The 20,989-nt window shown below is 34.1% G+C and overlaps 3 protein-coding genes across 3 annotated transcripts; all 3 read left to right on the plus strand.

Annotated features, from left to right (window-relative positions):
* The first annotated feature begins 8,904 nt into the window (after positions 1–8,904).
* On the plus strand, positions 8,905–10,360 carry LOC131627311 (uncharacterized). The gene is made up of 4 exons (XM_058898148.1): positions 8,905–9,855; positions 9,898–9,990; positions 10,077–10,184; positions 10,280–10,360. The coding sequence occupies exons 1-4, from the start codon at positions 8,905–8,907 to the stop codon at positions 10,358–10,360; spliced, it is 1,233 nt and encodes a 410-aa protein (XP_058754131.1).
* On the plus strand, positions 9,869–11,860 carry LOC131627306 (uncharacterized). Its single transcript, XM_058898144.1, has 4 exons — positions 9,869–9,990; positions 10,077–10,184; positions 10,280–10,642; positions 11,512–11,860. Exons 3-4 carry the CDS (start codon positions 10,394–10,396, stop codon positions 11,656–11,658), a joined length of 396 nt encoding a protein of 131 aa, XP_058754127.1. The 5' UTR covers positions 9,869–9,990; positions 10,077–10,184; positions 10,280–10,393; the 3' UTR covers positions 11,659–11,860.
* A 630-nt stretch (positions 11,861–12,490) lies between these two features.
* Positions 12,491–14,990, plus strand: LOC131627313 (uncharacterized). Its single transcript, XM_058898149.1, has 2 exons — positions 12,491–12,928; positions 14,985–14,990. Exons 1-2 carry the CDS (start codon positions 12,491–12,493, stop codon positions 14,988–14,990), a joined length of 444 nt encoding a protein of 147 aa, XP_058754132.1.
* Positions 14,991–20,989: the final 5,999 nt, after the last annotated feature.

The raw sequence follows: 20,989 nt of genomic DNA on the forward strand, positions 1-20,989 counted from the left end.
ATTGCAAACTTCTTCTCTTAAAATATTGTAGTCCTTACATGAGCAAGAGGTGAAATTATTTAGTTCTTATCCTTTTTCCCTAAGATGATTTCATTCTCTTTATAAGGTTTTATTTTTAGTTTCAAGAAGAGATATTTTTATCATTTGACTTAGAAATAATTTTTTCTGGTTTATCTGTTTCTTTAGGTAATTCTCTGCATATTTTAAACAAATCACTATAAGAAAATTTGGAGGTTACCTTGTCATCTTGTTGTTTTATCATTAGGAAAATGTTGGCCTTTTCTTTGTCATATGAGGATTCTATATCATTGTATTCCCATGTGACATATGATTTCTATTTCTTTTGAGTTTTTATTGTCTTTGCTTTGCTTTTTTGAGTTGGCGTCAGTTGGGCTTGTTGTGTCCTTTCTTTCCACAATTGTAGCGGGTTGAAATGAATGGTTTTTCTTCATCATCATCATCATCATCTTCTTCTTCTTCTTCTTTTGCTTCCTTTTTCTCTTTCTTCATAAATATTTTGAAATTTTTTACTACAAAAGCTAAGTCATCATCTGAGAAAGCTTCTCCTATTTTGAGTGCAAGACTTTTAGTATTCTTGCTTTCTTGTTCATCCATGGTTAATCTCTTTATCTCCATTTCATGTTCCTGCAATTTTCCAAACAGAATGTGTGTATCCATGGTCTTAAAATTCTTTGATTCACAAATCACACTGACTTTGGTTTCCAATTGGGATTCAGACATCTTCGAATTTTTATGAGTAATTCTTCATTTGAGAATGTTTTCCCTAAAGACCTCATATGGCTTACGATATGAATGAATAATGTTTGCATTTGATTTATGTTCTCTTTACGCTTCATTCTGAAGAGTTCATACTCATGGGTCAATGCGCTCAACCTTTCCCTCTTCACCCAGTAGTACCTTCATGGGTGATTTGGAGGATGTCTCACATTTCATTAGCAGTTTTGCAGTGAGAAACTCCCAAGAATTCATCACGACCTAATGCAGTAGTGATGATATTCTTAGCTTTCAAACGATGTTGCATATTCTCTTTATCTTCTTTGGACCAATCCTTTTAAGGTATGTTTACTACAACACCATCAACTATGTGTGTAGGAACAAATGGTCCATCTTCCACAACTTTCCAAATACCACGATCCATTCCTTCTATGAAGAATTTCATTTTCTCTTTCCACAACCCATAACCTTCTCCATTAAAGGATGGAGGTTTGTTTAGTGAATAGCTTGAATTCATCCTTCATCCTGAGACGATTAGTCCTTAACAATAGTTAGGCTTTGATGCCACTTGTTGAACAAGTAACCACAAGCACAATAGGGGGTGAATTGTGGCTCTTAAAAAGTGTGGATATTTTTCTTTTTCGCGATTAAGATCGTGTTAGTATTGTTTTTGAGTAGTAAGGCATAGAGAAAGTAAAGTAAATAAATTATATTGAAGAAATTTAAAGAGGATAAGGATAGAAAGATCACCAGAGAGTTATCCAAGTTTGGCCCAATGTCGACTTAATCCTGCCCCCAAGAATTCTTCTTAAGATTTTTCACTATAGTCTTGTGAGATTTTATCGGTTATGCCCATGAACCTTAATACAATTTAATCTTTTGAGTATGAACAAAGATGTTCTCAACCTATGAATGACTTTCACCGAAGATCAAAGCTTTTTACCTGCTAAACTTCTTAAACCAACGACCAAGATCGATGGTTGATCTAAAAAACCAAAACTTAAATTCTTAAAGATGTTGTACCTTTAAGACTATAAAAGACTAGCACAACCACTTTAAGAAAAAAATTATTCTCACAAATAAAATTTCACTCCAAAGCACTAAGACAACTTAAATTGAAGAAATAAAATTTCTAGAAAGAGAAGGAGAGAGCTTAGAGAAAGAAATTCCAAACAAATATGAAAATGTTGGAAAGTGGTGTAGTTTCAAGTGAGGGAGACCTCCCTTATATAGTAGTTGAAATCACCAAGAAAGGAAAGAATCCATGGTCCTAATTAACTATCTAATTGATTGATCTAATCGTTTAAATTGAATGATCATATGGCCGTTATGATTCTCAAAATGGAAGGTTGTGATTTATGTCTGTTGCCAATTGTTTAGACGCTATAGAAATGTCTTGGGGCGTAAGTTTGATCCATTCTAATTTATTAGACTAATCGATTAATTTAGATAAAACTTCCCTTTTAGTAATTTCTAGAGCTCCTAAGTTATTTGGCAGGGTTCCCAAGATATTTTTAAAGGTTTTTATCTTAGAAAAAGTATTTCTAGTGTGTGTGTGAGTTGCCTTAGTATTTTTAAGCTACTACTTTATTTTTACAGTACTCAGTTCACTTAGACAGATTGACAAAACATTGCGAGCTTCCACATCTTTATTTTTTAAGACACTTTTGGGACTTATGTTGTGTTGTTAATTGTCTTTGAGTACTTTATAATTGTTGACGGTTGACTTTGAGTACTTCATGTTTGTTGATAATTGACTTTGAGTACTTCATGTTTTATAGATGCGTTGTCATCAAAACCTAATTATTACCTGCAAGTACATAGATCCACACACTACAACATTTTTGACTTTAGGCCACGGAAGAGTACACAAAGTTGAAAAGTTATGGTATGAATAGACAACGCTTTTCCAGTGTAGACTAAAACTGAATAAATAATTGAATAGACTGCGGTTTTAAAGCTGTAGCTTATTTAAAACCGTAGCCTAAAACTAATTCAACAAACCGCGGTCTATTCATATATTTTTGGCGACGCTTTTACTTATTCGTGGGAGAAGGTGGAAAAACCGTAGTTTATGGGAATAGGCAACGGCCGAATATTCCACGGCCGGATAACCGCCCTCTAAAGTCTATAGCTACGGTTTTTGTATTTTTTACTACGGTTTTTGGCCGTTGCTTAAAGTCATTTTTGTTGTAGTGACACTTCTATCTTGAAAAAAACATTTTTTTCTGCCTTTGCAATCTATCTCACATAATGGTGTTGATGTTGTTGTTTAATATTTGAAACAACCCCTAGTTAAAGAAGGGATCTCATCCATTGAAAAAGTACTCAGTTGATAGATTGCAAGTGTAGAAAATTATTCTTGCTTCAAGTTACACAAAGAAGGAGCTCAACCTTTGAAAATGAAGAAAATCATTCTTGCTTCAAGTTAAACAAAGAAGGGAGCTCAACATTTGAAAACAAAAATTTCCATTGTCGGAACAGATAACTTAATCAGAAGTTGGATAAGTTATGGAGTTTTTAGGGGGAACAAAGGGTATAGAACAAAATCAACTTAATCAGAAGTTGGATAAGTCATGGAGTTTTTGGGAGGAACAAAAGGTATACAACAAAATTTGGATATCAACGAAGATATTCAGTAATAACAATAAAAATTTGTTGTAAACAATTTATTTTAATATTCTATCTTAAAAATAGAATTTCAAAAAAATAAAATAATTATTCACCTCGATTCTGGTCATAATTTGAGGTGGTAGTTAAGCATTTTTTAAAGATACTCATCGGCCTTAAATTAAGAAGATAAGTTGCCTTGGTTTTCTTGTTAAACCGAGGGGTATAATAATCCAATTTTACTATGAAAGACACTCGTTAAGCATATTTTACCCTAATGGTAACTTATATATATATATATATATATATATATATATATAGTCACCCCAAAGAGATGAAATATTTACCACCGTCCATTTCATGAGTTGCTACTACATAAAATCTTTTTGGATGGATTTTTTCATGAAGAAGTTTGATCTAGAAACGCTCAAGAACTTGGCAAACAGATCTCTGCGATGGATTGCAAGTGCAGAAAATAAAAATTCTCATGGTGGGAACAAATAACTTAAGGTATGCAACAAAATTTGGATATCACCAAAGATTTCTTATAAATAATGTATTTTAATATTGGGTTAAATAAGTTTTTGGTCCCTATAAATATTACAGTTTTCATTTTTAGTCCCTCCCCGCCTTTAGGCAAAGGTTTTTACAAAAACACTGTTGCCAAAACCAACTAAAACCGTTGCCAAAACCTAGGAGGGACTAAAAATGAAACTGCAATATTTATTGGGACAAAAATTTATTTAACCCTTTAATATTTTTTGTAAACAATGTAAAAAAAAGCTTATTCACCTCGGTTTTTGATTTAAATCGAGGTGATAGTTAAACATTTTTTTTGAGGATATTCACCGGTCTTAAACAAATCTTGGCAGTCCTTTTAATAATTATCAATGCTCAAAACTTTGTCATTAGTGATCTGCGTGAAACAAATGAGACATCCAACATATAAGCATCATGAATATTGAAAATTTAACATAAATGAAACATGAAGCACTTGAAACCTAAAGACGCTTGGAAAAGTTATCTAAGATGAATTACACGAGCAAAAGATTACTTGAGTTTAAGATTTGTTTTCTTAATTATTTATTTGAGAAGAAAATCATATATTTGAATATTAATTTTATTTATCTAACCCTTATTTTGTAAACAGATTAACGTAGGGTTAAATATATCATATGTAGTGAATTTTAATTTTGTCCCCCTTAATTTTTTTTTTTATCCCCCTTAACAAAATCCACCAAAGACTCTAGATGACTATCCCACCGGAATCTTCCTATGTGTCATTTCACATGACATTTTTTAATTATTTTCTTATATTCAAATGGATTACTTTGTTTTTTTTAATTTTTTATTTACAAAATATACATTTTATTTGGAAAATGTAGTCTCCAAATTTTATTTGGAAAATGGAAAAATGTAGTCTCCAAGTTTTAGTTAATGCTAGTTATATAATTATTTTATCACTTACGAACCTTTTGTAGAAACATAAATTATATATAATATTTCACTCATTTGTTGAAATATGTGTATCTGTATTTCAAAATTCACACAGTTCAAAGATTTTCAAATTTTCATTTTCAAAACATCGTATTAAGTTAATAATTCTACTGATGCAATCAACTTTAAAATGTCATTCGAAAAAGAAAACTTTCTAAGTTAATTGTATTTTTCATGATTTAGCTTAAATCAAAGAAAGAAGTATCTATAATACACTAAGTGCAAGTAGGGGTGTTCGCGGTACGATTTGAGTTTTTTTGACGAAAAAAATCATCCAAACTACAAGAGAAAAATCGTGCAGTTTGGTTTGGTTCGGTGTACTTTTAGAAAAAACCGGACCCAACCAATACGGTTTGGCTCGATTCGGTTGGTTTGGTTTTTTACAAATATTTTATTGAGCCATACATACACATATAGATGACAACATAACTTTTGTATTTAGACATTCATACATTCGGTTATTGAGGGCATAAAGGCAAGATTGGCTCCATGGTTGGGGAGATTATTATCGATAGGGGGTCGGGTAGAATTGTTGAACTCCATTATTATCAATTTACTGCTGTATTATATGTCATTTTTCAAAATGCCGGTTAAAGTGGAGTGGGTGATTATCAGAATTCAGAGGAACTTTCTTTGGCACAATTCGGAAGAAAGGAAAGGCATCGATTGGATTAGCAGGAAGTCAATTTGCAAACGGAAAGCGAAGGGAGGGCTAGGGATAAAAGATGTGGGATTATTTAATAAGGCGCTTCTTTCCAAATGGCTCTGGCGATATCTTAAAGAGGATAATACATTTTAGAAAGGTATTTTAGAGACGAGATACGACAATCTAATTGACAGAATTCTGTTCAAGAAAAAGGTTGGAAGGAATTGCAACGAGTCACAATGGTGGCGAGACTTAATGGTTTCAGGGGATTCGTCGGACAACACCGGCTTTACTTCACTCATTTCTAGAAGGATTGGTGATGGAGAGTCTACTCCGTTTTGGGATATTCAATGGTTGGGGCATGGAGCTTTTAAAGTCACTTTTCCAATTTTATACCAGTATGCTACAGATGATAAATGCAGTGTTAGTAATATGGGATGTTGGGTTGATAATAATTGGGAATGACAATTTGATAATTGCTTCTCGGTTTTTAACGCTGAGGCTGCTTCTGAATTAGATGATTTAAAGGCGGTGCTGGTTTCATGGCACTCAGTGCTTTTCGGTGCGGTCCTATTATTAAAAATTACACTACTAGAAATTTGGCCTACGGCCACGCTAAAATTGTCCACAGCTCAGAAACTGTGGCCACATATATGATTTAGCCATGATTATCAAAGCGTAGACGTATGTTATAGAAATATTGAATCCGGAGTGTAAAACTGTGGCCTGTATAACGGTAGATATTTTAAGCCGCAACTAAGAAACCGAGGCCTATAATTTTCAGTTCAAACTGTGGCCAAAACCCCAAAAAAAACCCCTCCAAAAGTTCCCTCTTTTTTTTTTTACTTTCCCTCTATATCTTTTAATATTTTCTTTTCTATTTTTTTTAATTAAAAAAAAGAAAAAAAATGAAAGAACACGAACAAAAACTCCATCTCCCAAAGCCATATGAACAAAAAACACGCACACTCTGAAAACTCCATCTCCCAAAACTATCTCGCTTCGCCGCTCCGCCGCTGCTGCCACCTCCATCGCTTACAGGTTAGTTTCTTCATCTTCATCTCTGCTTTCATCTCTGCTTCACCTTCATCTCACGAACCCTAACCCTCTTCATCTCACGAACCCTAACCCTCTTCATCTCACGAATCCTAACTCTCTTCATCTCACGAACCCTAACTCTCTTCATGTCACGATTCTCTGTTCGTGTTCCTCATCTTCTCTATCGTCTCCTCTGATTTTGTTTGGACCTAATATATATTTTGTTTTGCAGTTGAGGTACCAAAGCTTCTGGAGGCTTCCTCTATTCATCTGCGTACGATTATCTGGGTACGATTCTCTTCTCTGTTCGTGTTCCTCATCTTCCCTCGTCTCCTTTGATTTTTTTGACCTAATATATATTTTGTTTTGCATGTGAGGTACCAAAGCTTCTGGAGGCTAATACGGTAGGGTTTCTTTTTGACCTAATCTATGTTTAAACAAATTCTACTACTGATGTTTGGATAGTGTGATTTGATGCATGTTTTGTTTTGACCTAATCTACTGAGGGCTTCATTTTGACCTAATCTCTGCATTGTTATATCTGTTGTTGTTATTTATGTTAGATTTTGTTATGGTGATTTGAAACTGAGAGAGGCACTGAGTTTATGTTAGATTTTGTTATGGTGATTTGGGTTAGATTTTGTTAGGGTTGAAAACTGATCTGGATTTTAGGTTGAGAAAGTATGTTAGATTCAAGTTATAACTGCTATTTCCGTTATTTGACTGTTAGTATTGTTAAATCTATAATTGATTTTCTGTTTGGGACGAAATCAGAATGCTAGTTATGCTTAATATCATGAATTGAATTGAATTTCTTGTGATTATTAGAAGAAATTCTTGTTATTATGATATGTGTATGTGTATGATAATTTATGAATTTTACTCTGAAACTCTATTATGCTGCAATATACTATAGATTATTCATTTGAAGGAAGTTTGTAATTATGTATTTTTTGTTTGTTTGTTTAGGGGGGGAATATTCTTGAAACAGATCATCCAGAAGGTCCTTTTGGCACTAAGGTCAGTGTCCTAACTTGTTTCTGAGCTCACTTAGATTTGTGTTTGCTGCTGCTTTCCTCTGTGTTGGATTAGATCTTGCTAGAGTTGATTTTGACATGTACTTTGTAGCGGAATGATTTGTGTTTGATGACCTTTAAGTAGAAAAGTGATTTTTTGGCAAAACTAATCTTGCTAGAATGATATAACTGATTCTTGGCTTGGGATTTGGGACTAACTAGTAACTACTTTCAATCCACAATACATATATAACTTTAGGATTCAATGTTAAAACTGATTGTATGTTTTAGTGACTTGATTTGATGAACTGATGTGCCACTACTATTGTGGCTGCTGTTCATGCTACTACTTAGTAGTTTGTTTCTTAAATTTTCTTGCATCAACTTATATTGGGTCCTATTAATGTTTGTGCATCTCGTAAGGAAGTGTTGCTTATGTTGTAATTAGTTGTTGTTTTTATTTGGCGTAGAATAATTCAATTATTGAAATGTCTACTTTAAGTTTCGGTATCTGATATATATATAGTCTGTGCTATTGTATGTACACTTCTTGCTCTTAAGTAGCCATTTAGTTTACATACTTTAAGTTTCTATCAGTATGTAAACTAAAAATCATGAAGCTGTGGAAGTTTCTTATGCATATTTAGTAAATGTAGCAGAAAGAGAAAGAAAATATTATAAAAAACATGAAATCCTCCTTCTGGTATTTGTGTGTAACTGCTACTGAAGGTTACTTAAAAGGCAGCATTTGTTTGTTTCAAACACAGGGCTATTGATTTTATAAATCTGTTATGAATTTGTGTGACTCTGTTATGAATTTTATAAATCTAATTTTGTGTATTATTAAGTTGCATAGCATAGCTGCAGTGTGGTTATTGATTTCTTTTTGTTATTGATACAGCTCAATTCCCTCAAAGGAGACGAAGGAAAGCGACAACTGCATTTTATTTGTGTGTGACTCCATTTCTCTGTTTTAAGGTAACAATTTGTGTTCTTTTAGGCTTCACCATATAAATTTTAATACGTGGTAGTATATCTCATGGAATGTTTTGATTCATATGTATATGATTATATAATTCCGTTGCCGTCTAAAAATGAATTTTATAAATCAGTAATCATGTTAGTGCTTTTCTTACCTAATTAGTTGTATATTAGGTATATAATGTATATACAATAATTCTTGCAAAGATTCTGTCCCAGTAATTCCATTTATATACAATAATTCTGTCCCAGTAATTTTTTGGTTGCTCAGCACATGTTTTGGTACTGTTAGTGCATTTTTTTATATGAATTCAGTTTTGAATGTGTTATGTGTTTTGAATGTGTTATGTGTTGTGTTTCAAATATATAGATTATCAAGCGATGGAAAAAGAGTGGACTAAATTACCGTGGTTTAGTCAAGAGTACATCAACGGTGTTACTCGATTTTTAGACTTTGCCTTCACTAAAGGAAGTCCTCAAGGAGGTGAACTTCTATGCCCTTGTGCTAAGTGTAAAAATATATATTGGAAAACCAGGGATATTATTAGGGATCACCTAATAGCCAAAGGTTTTCTAGACGGTTATGACGTTTGGGTGCACCATGGGGAGAAACTACAAAGGTCTATGGAAATTGGTGATGGGATGGAAGATCAAGATGGATCACATGATGACATTCCTGGCTTATTGCATGACATATATGGAGATAGGGCAGAAGCACACGGAGTTGATGAAGGTCCCAATGACGAGGCTAGAACGTTTTACAGTTTGATTAAAGAGGCGGAACAAGAACTGTACCCTGGATGCAAAGACTTCTCTTCGTTATCATTCACGATTCGACTCTACTTGTTGAAATGTCTCCACGACTGGAGCAATACGTCATTCACTGCCCTATTAGAATTATTGAAAGAAGCAATGCCTGATTTGAACATTCCGGAATCATTTTACAAGACAAAAGCCATGATAAGTGGTTTAGGCCTTGATTATAAGAAGATAGATGCATGCCCAAATGATTGCATGCTATTTTGGAAGGAGCATGAAAAGGACAATTCTTGCACTATTTGTGAAGCTTCACGGTGGAAACAAAATGCTGCAACTGAAGGATGCGAGTCTGAGCAACCCAAAAATGACTGTAGAGTTCCTGCAAAAGTTTTGAGGCACTTTCCGTTGATTCCTAGACTACAAAGGTTGTTCATGTGTTCAAAGACAGCTGAGTCAATGAGATGGCATGAAGAAGAGCGCTCAAAGGATGGAAAATTGAGGCATCCTGCTGACGGTAAAGCGTGGAAGGACTTTGATGAGCTCCATCCAGATTTTTCTAGTGAGTCCCGCAATGTAAGACTTGGCTGTCCCTAATTTTGCTGTTTCTGAATGTAGAAAATTAGCAAAATCAATGCTGTGAACAGAGCTAAGCAAAAGTATATGCATCGGATGGGCCCAACAAACTTTGCGAGGATTCGTGCAAAACTGGTAGGGTGTTCATACATCCTTCAATTTACAATTATGTATTGGTTGAGTGATTCATATTTTGATGTGTTTATTATCAACCAATGTAGCGTGCTAAGAAAGAGGACGGAAAGGAAGTTAGCCAGGCAGAGATGTTCATTGAGACTCGACAAAGTCGAAAAGGAAAACAGCCGGATGAGGAAACTTCAAGTGTAATTGTAAGCCAGGCAGATTATGCCTTTAATCAACATTTGCCTTTAATCATTTATTTTTATAATGTGAATATTTTCTAATGTGAATATTTTTTAATTAGTCTAAGCTTCAAGAATCAGTTCAGAATTCAACTGAATCTGAGACATTTAACTCCTTGTTTGGGAAAGAAAAATCTGGATGAGTTCGTTGCTATGGAAGAACAATAACACCTACCATGCTTAAAAGAAAAGAAGAAATTCTGGTTATTAAAAGGCAACATAATGATGAAGTGGCTGGCATGAAGAGGGAGATGGATGGTATGAAGGCGCTATTTAAGACAATGATGAAGCAACAAAACCCACATATGAGCGACGACGAGATCTCTAATTTGATGGCAAGTGCTATGGGCTGTTCCATTAGTTCTACTGCTGCTCCTGCTGATCCACATTCGTCTGCATCAACTCATATTCCGCATTGCGAACAGGTATACTCTAAACTACAAAAATTGCAGCATATGGCACTGTTTAGGGAACTGAATTATCAAGTGTTTTCTGAAATTGCATGGTTATCATGGATGAACAAGTGCATAGGGCACTGAATTAGAAACTGTATAGGGCACTTATTTGATGGAAAGTGTTTTCTGAAAGTGTATAGGGCACTGAATTAGAAACTGATCAATTATCAAGAATTAGAAACTGTATAGGGATCACATTAAGAAACTGAATTATCACTGAATTTCTGAAATTGTATGGTTATCATGGATGAACAAGTGCAGGGATCACATTAAGTGTTTACTCGAAATGTTGTTTCTGTGCTTTATTTTATAGGTCTAACAAAGTAGGGTGACAATGACAAAGTAGGTCTTTGGAGTGCATTTTTGGAGAATCTATTAAGATCTGTACTTGCTTGTTTAGCAAATCATATCTCTTAACTATATAGAAGTAAAGATAAGAATAGAACTCATATTTAAACTATTACATTTGGCTTAACTAGAATAAAAATGACCAAATGAAATGGAGTAAAAGTGGGTTCTAACTTAGGATATACTTACTGAATTCAAGCCCTTGCGCCTTGATGGACCAACTTGTTTAATTGATTATTTTATTTCAGTTTGTAAGAATTCTATATTTCCATTGATTGATAGAGATAATTCTTAAGTGAGTTCTTCTGTTTTATTTCAGTTTGTAAGAATTCTATATTTCCATTGATTTGATTCTGAAATATGTGTATGAAATAGGGAAACGATTCTGAAATAGGTGTATGCATGATTCTGGTGGTGATGGCCTAAAACTGTCTTTTGATTCATGATTCTCTTTTGATTCGATTCTGAAATAGATGTTATGTTTATTGTAGGGTGGAGAGGAAGCAGATTGTGATGAAGATATGGAAGAAGCTTGTGATGATCATGAAGATGTGGAAGGAGGTTATGCTGAAGATGTTGAAGAAGGTGGTTGTTCAGAAGATGTGGAAGAAGAGCAAGGAGAAGATCAAGAAGAATAGTTGTTTTATGTTATCTAGCCCAGTTTTTAGAACTTTTTTTGGTTATTTTGGGATGACTCCATTTTGAGAGAAACTTGTGGTGGTACAACTTAAATAGTGTAGGGATCATGGATCAACTTAATATGGTTGTTTTGATTTTGAATTTGGGATGAAAAACTTAGTATCCAACTATTATTAGTGGATGAACTACTATTAATGTTAATTTTATTGTTAATTTAATATTGATATATATATATTTATACATATATATTTATATATATATATATATATATATATATAAATATATAAATATATATATATATATATATATAAATATATATATATATAAATATATATATATATATATATATATATATATATTTATGTAATGATACAGAAATAAACCGTGGCAGATAAATGGTTTAGAATGCATAACATGAAATAAACCGTGGCAAATAAATGGTTTAAAATGCATAACATATAACAACGGTTTTAAATAGGTGGTCATAACCAAACCGTGGCTATATCCTGAACCAATACTGTGTCGTAAACGTTAAAATGAAACCGTGGCTTTACCATAAAGCCACAGTTTTTAAGTCATGGCAAGATCAAACCGCGGCCTTAATCAAGCTACCTAAACCGTGGCCTAAAAATGCCACGGTTGTAAAAAAGGCGTGGTCTATACCAAAAAACCGTGGACTTTACTTTAGGCCACGGCCGTATACTCCACAGTTGGATTTCCGTGGCCAAACCGTGGCGTAAGCGTTACGCCACGGTTATTTTGCATATAGCCTCGGTTTTCTGGGCGTGGCAGGAGGCCTTTTTTCCTGTAGTGTTACTTCAAGACTCGGTGATGGAGGGTGGAGATAATAGGGTGAAGAGTGCTTTGGTTGTGTTATGGAAAGCAAAGGTTCCATCTAAGGTGCAAATTTTTGGTTGGCGTTTGGTGCAGGATAGGCTACCTGCAAAATTCCAATTGGTTAAACGAGGTATTATTCATGAAGATGTAGAATCTTTATGTGTGTTTGGTTGCAACCAGGTGGAGGATGTTAATCATTTATTCATTGGCTGCTACTGTGCAAGGCGAGTTTGGAGGAAAATTTTCGGTTGGTTGCGGTTGGATTATGTGGAAGAAGCTATGTGCTGTGACCATTTTCTACAAATGGTGACTGTTTTGAAACCTTACTGCGCCAACAATCGCGTCGGGGAAATCTGGCTGGCCGTGTGTTGGTGTTTGCAGCGTCATCGTAATGATATTATTTTCAATAATGTGGTTATCGATCCAGATGAGGTTGTTCACAATATTTTGATGTTCTCTTGGTGGTGGCTAGCAATAAGGGATAGGAAGAAGATTCATTGTAATTTCTATGAATGGTTCAAGAATCCCATAGAGTGTGTTTGGATGAAGCATTTTAATGTGGTAATGTAATGTTTTGAGGGAATTTAAAATGATTTGCATAAAATTTATTGTTTGGATACAAAAATGAAGAATTGTTAAAATGATGAAAATTTATGGAGTATTTTATTTAAATTAAATTTAATCATTTTGAAATGACACCAAAAAACAAAGAATTTGAAATTCCTTCATACTCCATAAACTGTATTTGTTACTATTATTTCTTCAAATTTTGCAAATTGGTCCTCATATATTCTAAAATTACAAATTTGACCCTAATTTTTTTAAAAAATTGCAAATTAGTCCATAATATTTTTTTCAAATTTACAATCTAGTCCTTTAAAATTTTAAAAATTGCAATTTGATCCCTACTTTTCAATTTTTTAACTAGGTCCAAAAAAATTATATTTTATAAAAAATGACCCCAAAACTCTAACAAAGAATTACCTTAATACTCCATCCAAACAAAATAATTTAAAATGAATGAATTTCAATTGAATCATTTTAATTGCTTTGAATTTTAAATTCCTTTAAAATTTCTAATTACCTCATCCAAGCACACTCTTAGCTTATTTGTAAGTGTTTGTTAACTGGCTGAACTGTTTTTTTTTCTGTTTCCTTTGTATTTGGGTTTAAAGTACCCCACAATATATACTTTCTTGTAATACATTGTTAATTATAAAAAAAAAACAACAAAACTCCTCATATTTTGACAACAACTTCCTATTTAATATGTAAAAATTAAATTAGACAAAAGTAAAATAATAAACATAAAATAATAGCATAAAATAATATAAAAATTATTATAATGAAACAAAAAAATAGAAGAGTAGTGAAGATTAAAAAGAAAAAACAAAAGAGTTGAGAGATTAGAGAAGAAGATATGCGATAAAAACGAAATTGAAGTAGAGAACATTTGTATAAAAATGAGAAGGTGAAAAAGAAATAATATAAGAGAGTAGAGATTAGAGAAGAAGATGGAAGATGTATGTGGCAAAGAAGACGCGATAATGCTATTAGAGATTTGAGAATATCGAGATTGAAATCATATGTGTAAGGATGAGTTCGTAATCATAAGGCTAAGGTATAATAGGTTAAAGTTTGGGTTGGATGCGAGTTTAGTAAAAGTTAGGTTGTAACATAGTGCGGTTTAATTCGAATTGGTTTGGTTTACAAAATACAAACCGCAAACCGAACCAAACCATAGGATTTTGTTAAAAGATGATCTAAACAAATCCGAATCAAATGTAACTTTTTGTGGTTTCAGTTTGGTTTGATTTAGTTTGTGGTTTTCTATTGAGTTGGTTTGATTTTGAACACCCCTAAATACAAGAAGTGATCATACCAATGTTGTAGCATCATTGAAACATTTTAAAAGAGAGTGTGGAGCAATTCTTTTTAGTTTTCACATATTACATATTAAATATAAAATACATATTTAATAATTTATGTATGTATCATATGCCTCCTCAAACTGCTTGCACTAGCTGGCTGATGAAAGAGCACTGTAGTATTAGTCCCACATCGATTTGTACGAGAAAAATTTGTTGATGAATTTTAATGGAGAGAATTAGAGAAGAATTATAAGATGGTATTTGACAGGGCCGACCTTTAGGAGACGCAGGAAGAGCTGTAGCTCTGGCCCCAACATTTAGGGGGCCCCATTTATTTTTTTTTATTATAAATACAATACATTTTACACCTGTTTTCTTAAATACAAATATGAAATAATTACTTTCAAAAACATTTTACACTTAATTTTTAAATGTAGGTGTAAAATCATGTTTTTTTTCAAAACTTACAAAATCTTTTCAAATTTTCTGTATAAATTTTTATTTTTTTGTCTATTTTTTAAAATTTAAAACAGGGCCACCTAAAATTTAAAACAGAGTAAGGCAACCAAGACTGTTACGTCTAGCATTAACTAATTTATATTTCACATAATCTTCAGGCTTAATTTATTTTAACCAAGTGATGACTTACGTGCTTCTTTACAGGCTGAATCAATTAAAAGTACTTGAGTTTCATCAAGGACTAAAATAATTCTTATCTAAGTTTAAAATTCAACATGTAAAGAAACACATCGAAGAGATGAGGAAATTGAAACAATTTATACAATCAGTTCTATCCAAATTTAAACTTCCTTTAAACTCCATTGATTTACTTTTGAATTTAAATATCTTACACACACACACACACATATATATATATATATATATATATATATATATATATATATATATATATATATATATATATATATATATATATATATATATATATATATATAGTAACAAAAACAAAAACTTCTGAACTGAAAGATCATAGTTTATAAATTACATTTTAAAAAAAGGATGAACAAAGTGCAGCTATATATAGGTTGACCAAGGAACATACTTGGTATAAGTTAATACTAAATACCCTTATAGTGTAGAAGCAATTGATACTAAATACCCTTATAAATGATAATCTTAAGAAATGTAAATGATGAAATATCTACATAATACATATGGTAGGTTGATATTACATGCATTCTAGGCGGCAGGATCAACTTGATAGAGTTCGGATTCTGAAACGCGATTCTTGTATTTGCGGATGAAATCATCAGCTCTCCAGTTAATATTGGGCTCGGCAACACCCCAATTACCTTTGTCTTCATCGCTAGGCCATGTTCTGCGCCCATAATCAGAATCATAGTAACCTGCTCCATGCTTATTCTTAGATGTGAAGCATGCGAAAATAGAGAAGAAACCTGATGAAGACTTGTTCCGCCTATTACCACCTCCCATGATGATAAATGGCTGTGTTTTTTTGCTATAACTCACTGTCTTGGTTTTCAAATGACAGTGTAATATCACCTATTTATATATAAAATAACAGTCAAGGAGGTTTGAATTTTCTATGTGTGAAATTAAGAATCTGCTAAAGGAATGGTAAAGAGTAACTTAAAGGGTTCAAATCAAGCTGAGTTGGATGACTTGTAGCAACTTTATAATTCACTTTTTATGAGGTCCGCTAGTTTCGTACAAGAACCTTTACATGTGATGTGTTCTTCCAATAGCGCATGATTGTTGGTTTTTCTTTAGTACTACTACTTCTCCTGTGAAGATTCACGCTAGTTATTATTAACTAACATTTTTCCATTTCTAATTCAACTACCTAAACTAGATGCAGGATAGTTGTTTTGCACATAGTATTGAATTTGACTATAACCACCAGAAAATTTTTTGTGTGGCTATTTTTAATGGTTTTTTTAAGGGTTAAATAAGTTTTTGGTCCTTTAAATATTGCAGTTTTTATTTTTAGTCTTCTCTGCCTTTAGACAATGGTTTTTACAAAAAACCGTTGACAAAATAAGCTAAAACCGTTGCCTAAAGGCAGGGAAGGACTAAAAATGAAACTGCAATATTTATAGGGACCAAAAACTTATTTAACCATTTTTTTAATAGGCTATGGAATTAATCAAAGAAGTATAAGGGATACCCCTTCCAAAAAACAAAGCGGAAAACTCCAACTACTCGAAACAAATGAGCGAAAGGATATTCTAAGAATGAAAATTACAATTATCTACTAACTTATAGAAAGATAAAAGCCATTTCTAAGAAAAGAGGACAATCTCCGACATACATTTTATAAAACTAAAAGTCTCATTCTTGAATATGATTGCATTGTGCTTAAGCCACAAGCTGTAAACCGTAGCTAAAATTATACAAGAAAATCTCATATCACATAATATTGTAAAGGAAGAGAAATATCACATAATATTGTAAAGGAAGTGAAAGACTAAGGCTGTATAATAGTTTCTACTTCAATAAAAAATATATAATATATCAAAATCTTTTTAAATTTATTTTACCGTGGGATTTTCATCTAAAGGAAAGTCAACGAAAAATATCACAAAAAAAGGACGTTCAGGGTTATGAGACATTAATAGGAACATTAAACCAAAAGTTTAAAGGCATTAATGTCAAGTATTTTTAAACTTTAATTATCCAGCATCGATGGAGCGTCGACTAGGGAGCCAATTAACATGGCAGTTATAGTTTGGAAGAATCACAAGAACAGATCCACATGATCAGGATCACTTGGAAACATGTCCAAAATCTTGAGAAGGATGGTCGACAGGAATTACGAGTCAACAAGGATGTTAGTCGGCAGCCACAAAAAGCTTTCGGACTTGGTGAAATTCTCCAGAATGTGTGTCAAGATGATGTTGACGACATGTTTAGTAGTTGTCATCACGAGTTCGTGGGGGAGTTTGAAACATTTATTGTAACGTGGGTGATATACAAGCAGGAGATCATGGGTGACACATTTGTGCGCTTGTGGAAGCATGAAGGCTAAACGTGGGATGAGGTCGCAAAATTTCATACATTCTCTCTATACAACTGGAGTACTAGAGTCAAAGAGCGAAACAATTCGCGAGAAATATGTATGTGTATGCGTCTAGTCTTTTTATTGTTTTCTTGTTTCATTTTATCTCCATGTCATTTATCAAAACTTGTCTTCATTTAAACTCTATCTTTTCACTTTCTTCGTACAAACAATCACATTCAAATCACACGCACATGTTTTCATACATATTATTTGCACAAATTGCTTTTGAGACTTTTGGAGTGAATCTCACTAGCTTCATCAAACTCGTGATTGGTTACGAAATACACTAGTAAAAAAATATTCTCGCACTGGGACCCTTTTGTGCGAATATTTTTAAATGTTTTTGCAGAAAAGGTGTTTTACGTTTCTTTTGAACATGCTTCAGTTTGCGGATGACACAGTCATTTTGGCGGAGGGAGACACGACGAACTTGTGGGCCTTGAAGACAATTTTCAGGGGTTTTGAGATGATGTCGGGTTTGAGGGTTAATTTCTTTAAAATAAATATTTATGGGATTAATGTCGGCGATTGGTATCTTGATGCAGCGTCCTCTTTTCTTTCTTACAAAGTTGATGTCCTTCCATTCAAATTTCTTGGAGTCCGAGGTGGAGATATTCCGAGGAAGTTGTCTATGTGGAGGGATTTGATCTCTACTTTGAAAAGAAGGCTGGCAGTTTGGAAAGGGCTGCACCTCAATATTGCAGGTCGGGTTTGCTTGATAAATGTTGTTCTTAATGCAGTCGCCATATATGTGTTATCTTTCTACAAAGCGCCGTCTAAGATTCTAAATGAGATTCGGTCTATTCAAAGTAATTTCCTTTGGAATGGGGGCGATGCGAAAAGATCGATCCATTGGGTGTCTTGGGATATCTTTTGCAAATCTAGGGAAGAAGGTGGCCTTGGAGTTAAGAATATGGAGGTGATGAATATTGCTTTATTAAGTAAATGGAAGTGGAGAATCTTAACGGAGGATGAAGCAGTTTGGAGCGCAATTCTTATCTCCAGATATGGAAATGTGAAAAGGAAGTTTCTCATTGGTGACATTTCTGTCGTGGAGAAGAACGACTCAATCTGGTGGAGAGACTTATTAATTTCTGTCAATTATTTGTTGTTGCAGGATTCTTCTTTCGCTGCTGCTGTTTGCTGTATAATTGGGAATGGATATCATGTACCATTCTGGTACAGCTGCTGGGCAGGAAACTAAAACATAATGCAGGCCTGCCCTGAGCTTTTTGCGCTAGCGCGTAATGACCATTTGTCTGTTGCTGAAGTCGAATTGTTCTCTGATGCAGCCTGGGAATGGAAAACTGAAGCTGTTATTCTGGACAGTAACGCTGTCCCCAGCGATTTATGGGAAGAACTTCGCGACTACATCATGCATATGTCTCTGAAGGTGAATGTTTTGGATCGTTTTGAATGGAACAGAAATGTGGAGCGCGTCTTCACAATCAAATCATGCTACGATATATTCAAATCGAAGCTCTCCGGGCCTCCTCTCAATCCTCGCATTGTTAAAGCTTCCAATCACTTATGGAAGGTAAAAGATTTGTCTAAAATTCTTTTTTTCGGTTGGAGGATTATACACAATAGACTATCAACCAAAGATCAATTATATAAGAGGGGACTGACGGAGGTTAGTGGAGATCTTAAGTGTGTTTTTTGTTTGTCGGAGGAACAATGTCTATCGCATCTTTTAGGGGGTTGTGTGGTCGTGACAAATGTTTGGAAGAAGGTGTTCGAGTGGATTGGTTGCGGTGAGGTTTTAACTTTGGAAGAGTTCAAGGAGTTCTTTTTTTTCCATTGAGAAGGTGAAGATTTTAGCCAAAAAATTTATGATAACGGTCATTTGGTTATCAACTGCATGGTGCATTTGGAATAGGCGCAATGCGATCATTTTTAGGAATGCTTTGTTTAGTTTTTCCGAATGTATTTCAGAGATTATGTTTAACTCTTAGAAGTGGCTATGTTCTTATTACAATCTAGTGGACTCTTGTAACTTTCATGTTTCGAATATTCTACCTCTCTTGTTTCGAGAAGTAGAAGTTTTCCATGTTGTTTTTTCGGTTGGGGTATCCCTTATACTCCTTATCAATTTCATTGCTTATTTAAAAAAACATTTCTTTTGAACGATTTTTTTTAAACATTAAAACATATGAGTTTTAAGGGTTTATGTTTTTGATGTGTGGTAAGAAAATTCTTGAGATGTCACGTAGAAATCAACTTCTTTCCCAAGGTAATGCTATGAACTCTAGATATCAACAACCAACGATGAGTGTTGGCAATTCTGCGATTCCAGTTTCTGTTAAGGAAAGCCATACTGTCATCAGCCAAATAGTATCGTCGACTGTATTTCCAGATGTGGTAGATGCATCGCTGCGCATCCTAGGAAACTAAATTAAGGCCTACTTTCTTATGTTTAATGCTGCTGCAGAAAGAGCATCCTTATGGCATGCCAAGTGCAATGATGGAAGGCATACACCCTAGTGCGTCAGTATACTCAGAAACCGCGATGGCTACGACCGCCTTTTAGTTTGAATAGGACCACATGGTCCACTATGGGCAACTTTGGTCGAGCGGGACAACCGCCAAGAGGTATGGTATATTTTCCCCTAAGTATGTCGCCTCTGAATAATAATTTCGTCCAAGTTATGAGACAACAAATAAACGAGAGTAACCACGATATGGTCAACATGCATGCTCATGCAACAGATAAGCATTATGTTTAACCCATTGGTAGAAAACACAACTCAATGGTATCAGCAATTGGCCTAACAAATGGCTAGTATAGTTGATTTCTTTGGTGCACGATGTGCTAGCAGCCCCAACACCTAACAATCCCCCGAGACTTAACCCTCTGGAAGTTAGGGCTGTCGAGAATAACCAGATGCTTAGGATTGTCGACAACGCCGAAGAGCCAATTTGTTGGGAGGTGCTAGAAGTTCAACGAAACCCAGATAACATTTGGGTTCTTAGTCAAGCCCAACAAGAAAATCTTGAGGGGAAAATAATTTTACCAATGTGTTCGAACGACTTCTGGAAAAAAATACTATTAATGTTGGCCTCCGGCCCATAACAAATTTTGTATCCCCGTTGTCGAAATATGTGAGACAAACCAAGTTGTCCAGAGGTTGGAAAGTCTCGTAATTTACCAAGTTCGCTGGTGATGCCAGTGAATCCACTGTCAAACACATATTGGGTATCAAACTTTTTTTTTAATAGGCAAGGATTCTATTAAAGGAGGCTAAAGGGAGCTCCACCCGACAATACAAACACCGACAAATCTATTTCATTTCAAAACAAAGGAGAGAAAAAGAATTCCAGGTGTAAAAATTACTACAAACAACATTCTTACAGAAGGAGGAGAGCCAATTTCAAGATCTAAAAACTATGGCCGACATACAATCGACGAAACTCGGACTAACATTATTAAAAATAGTATCATTCCTCATAAGCCAAATGCTCCAAACAGAGACAAACCAAATCACCGACACCACTCTGCGCTTACTCTTACTCGAGATTTTCTCACAATTGAAGAGAAAGGACTTAAATTCTTCCAAACTCAATTCCCCATTTGACCCA

Source organism: Vicia villosa, unplaced genomic scaffold, assembly GCF_029867415.1.
Source record: "Vicia villosa cultivar HV-30 ecotype Madison, WI unplaced genomic scaffold, Vvil1.0 ctg.000358F_1_1, whole genome shotgun sequence".
Classification (NCBI taxonomy): Eukaryota; Viridiplantae; Streptophyta; class Magnoliopsida; order Fabales; family Fabaceae; genus Vicia; species Vicia villosa.

Bases quoted from the DNA above. Each gene is read 5' to 3' on its own strand.
- LOC131627313 (XM_058898149.1), top strand. From the start codon at position 12,491: ATGGAGGGTGGAGATAATAGGGTGAAGAGTGCTTTGGTTGTGTTATGG.
- LOC131627306 (XM_058898144.1), top strand. From the start codon at position 10,394: ATGCTTAAAAGAAAAGAAGAAATTCTGGTTATTAAAAGGCAACATAAT. The intron at 10,643-11,511 runs GTATACTCTAAA...TGTTTATTGTAG, and splicing joins ATATTCCGCATTGCGAACAG to GGTGGAGAGGAAGCAGATTG.
- LOC131627311 (XM_058898148.1), top strand. From the start codon at position 8,905: ATGGAAAAAGAGTGGACTAAATTACCGTGGTTTAGTCAAGAGTACATC. The intron at 9,856-9,897 runs GTAAGACTTGGC...TTCTGAATGTAG, and splicing joins TTTCTAGTGAGTCCCGCAAT to AAAATTAGCAAAATCAATGC. The intron at 10,185-10,279 runs GTAAGCCAGGCA...TTTTTTAATTAG, and splicing joins AGGAAACTTCAAGTGTAATT to TCTAAGCTTCAAGAATCAGT.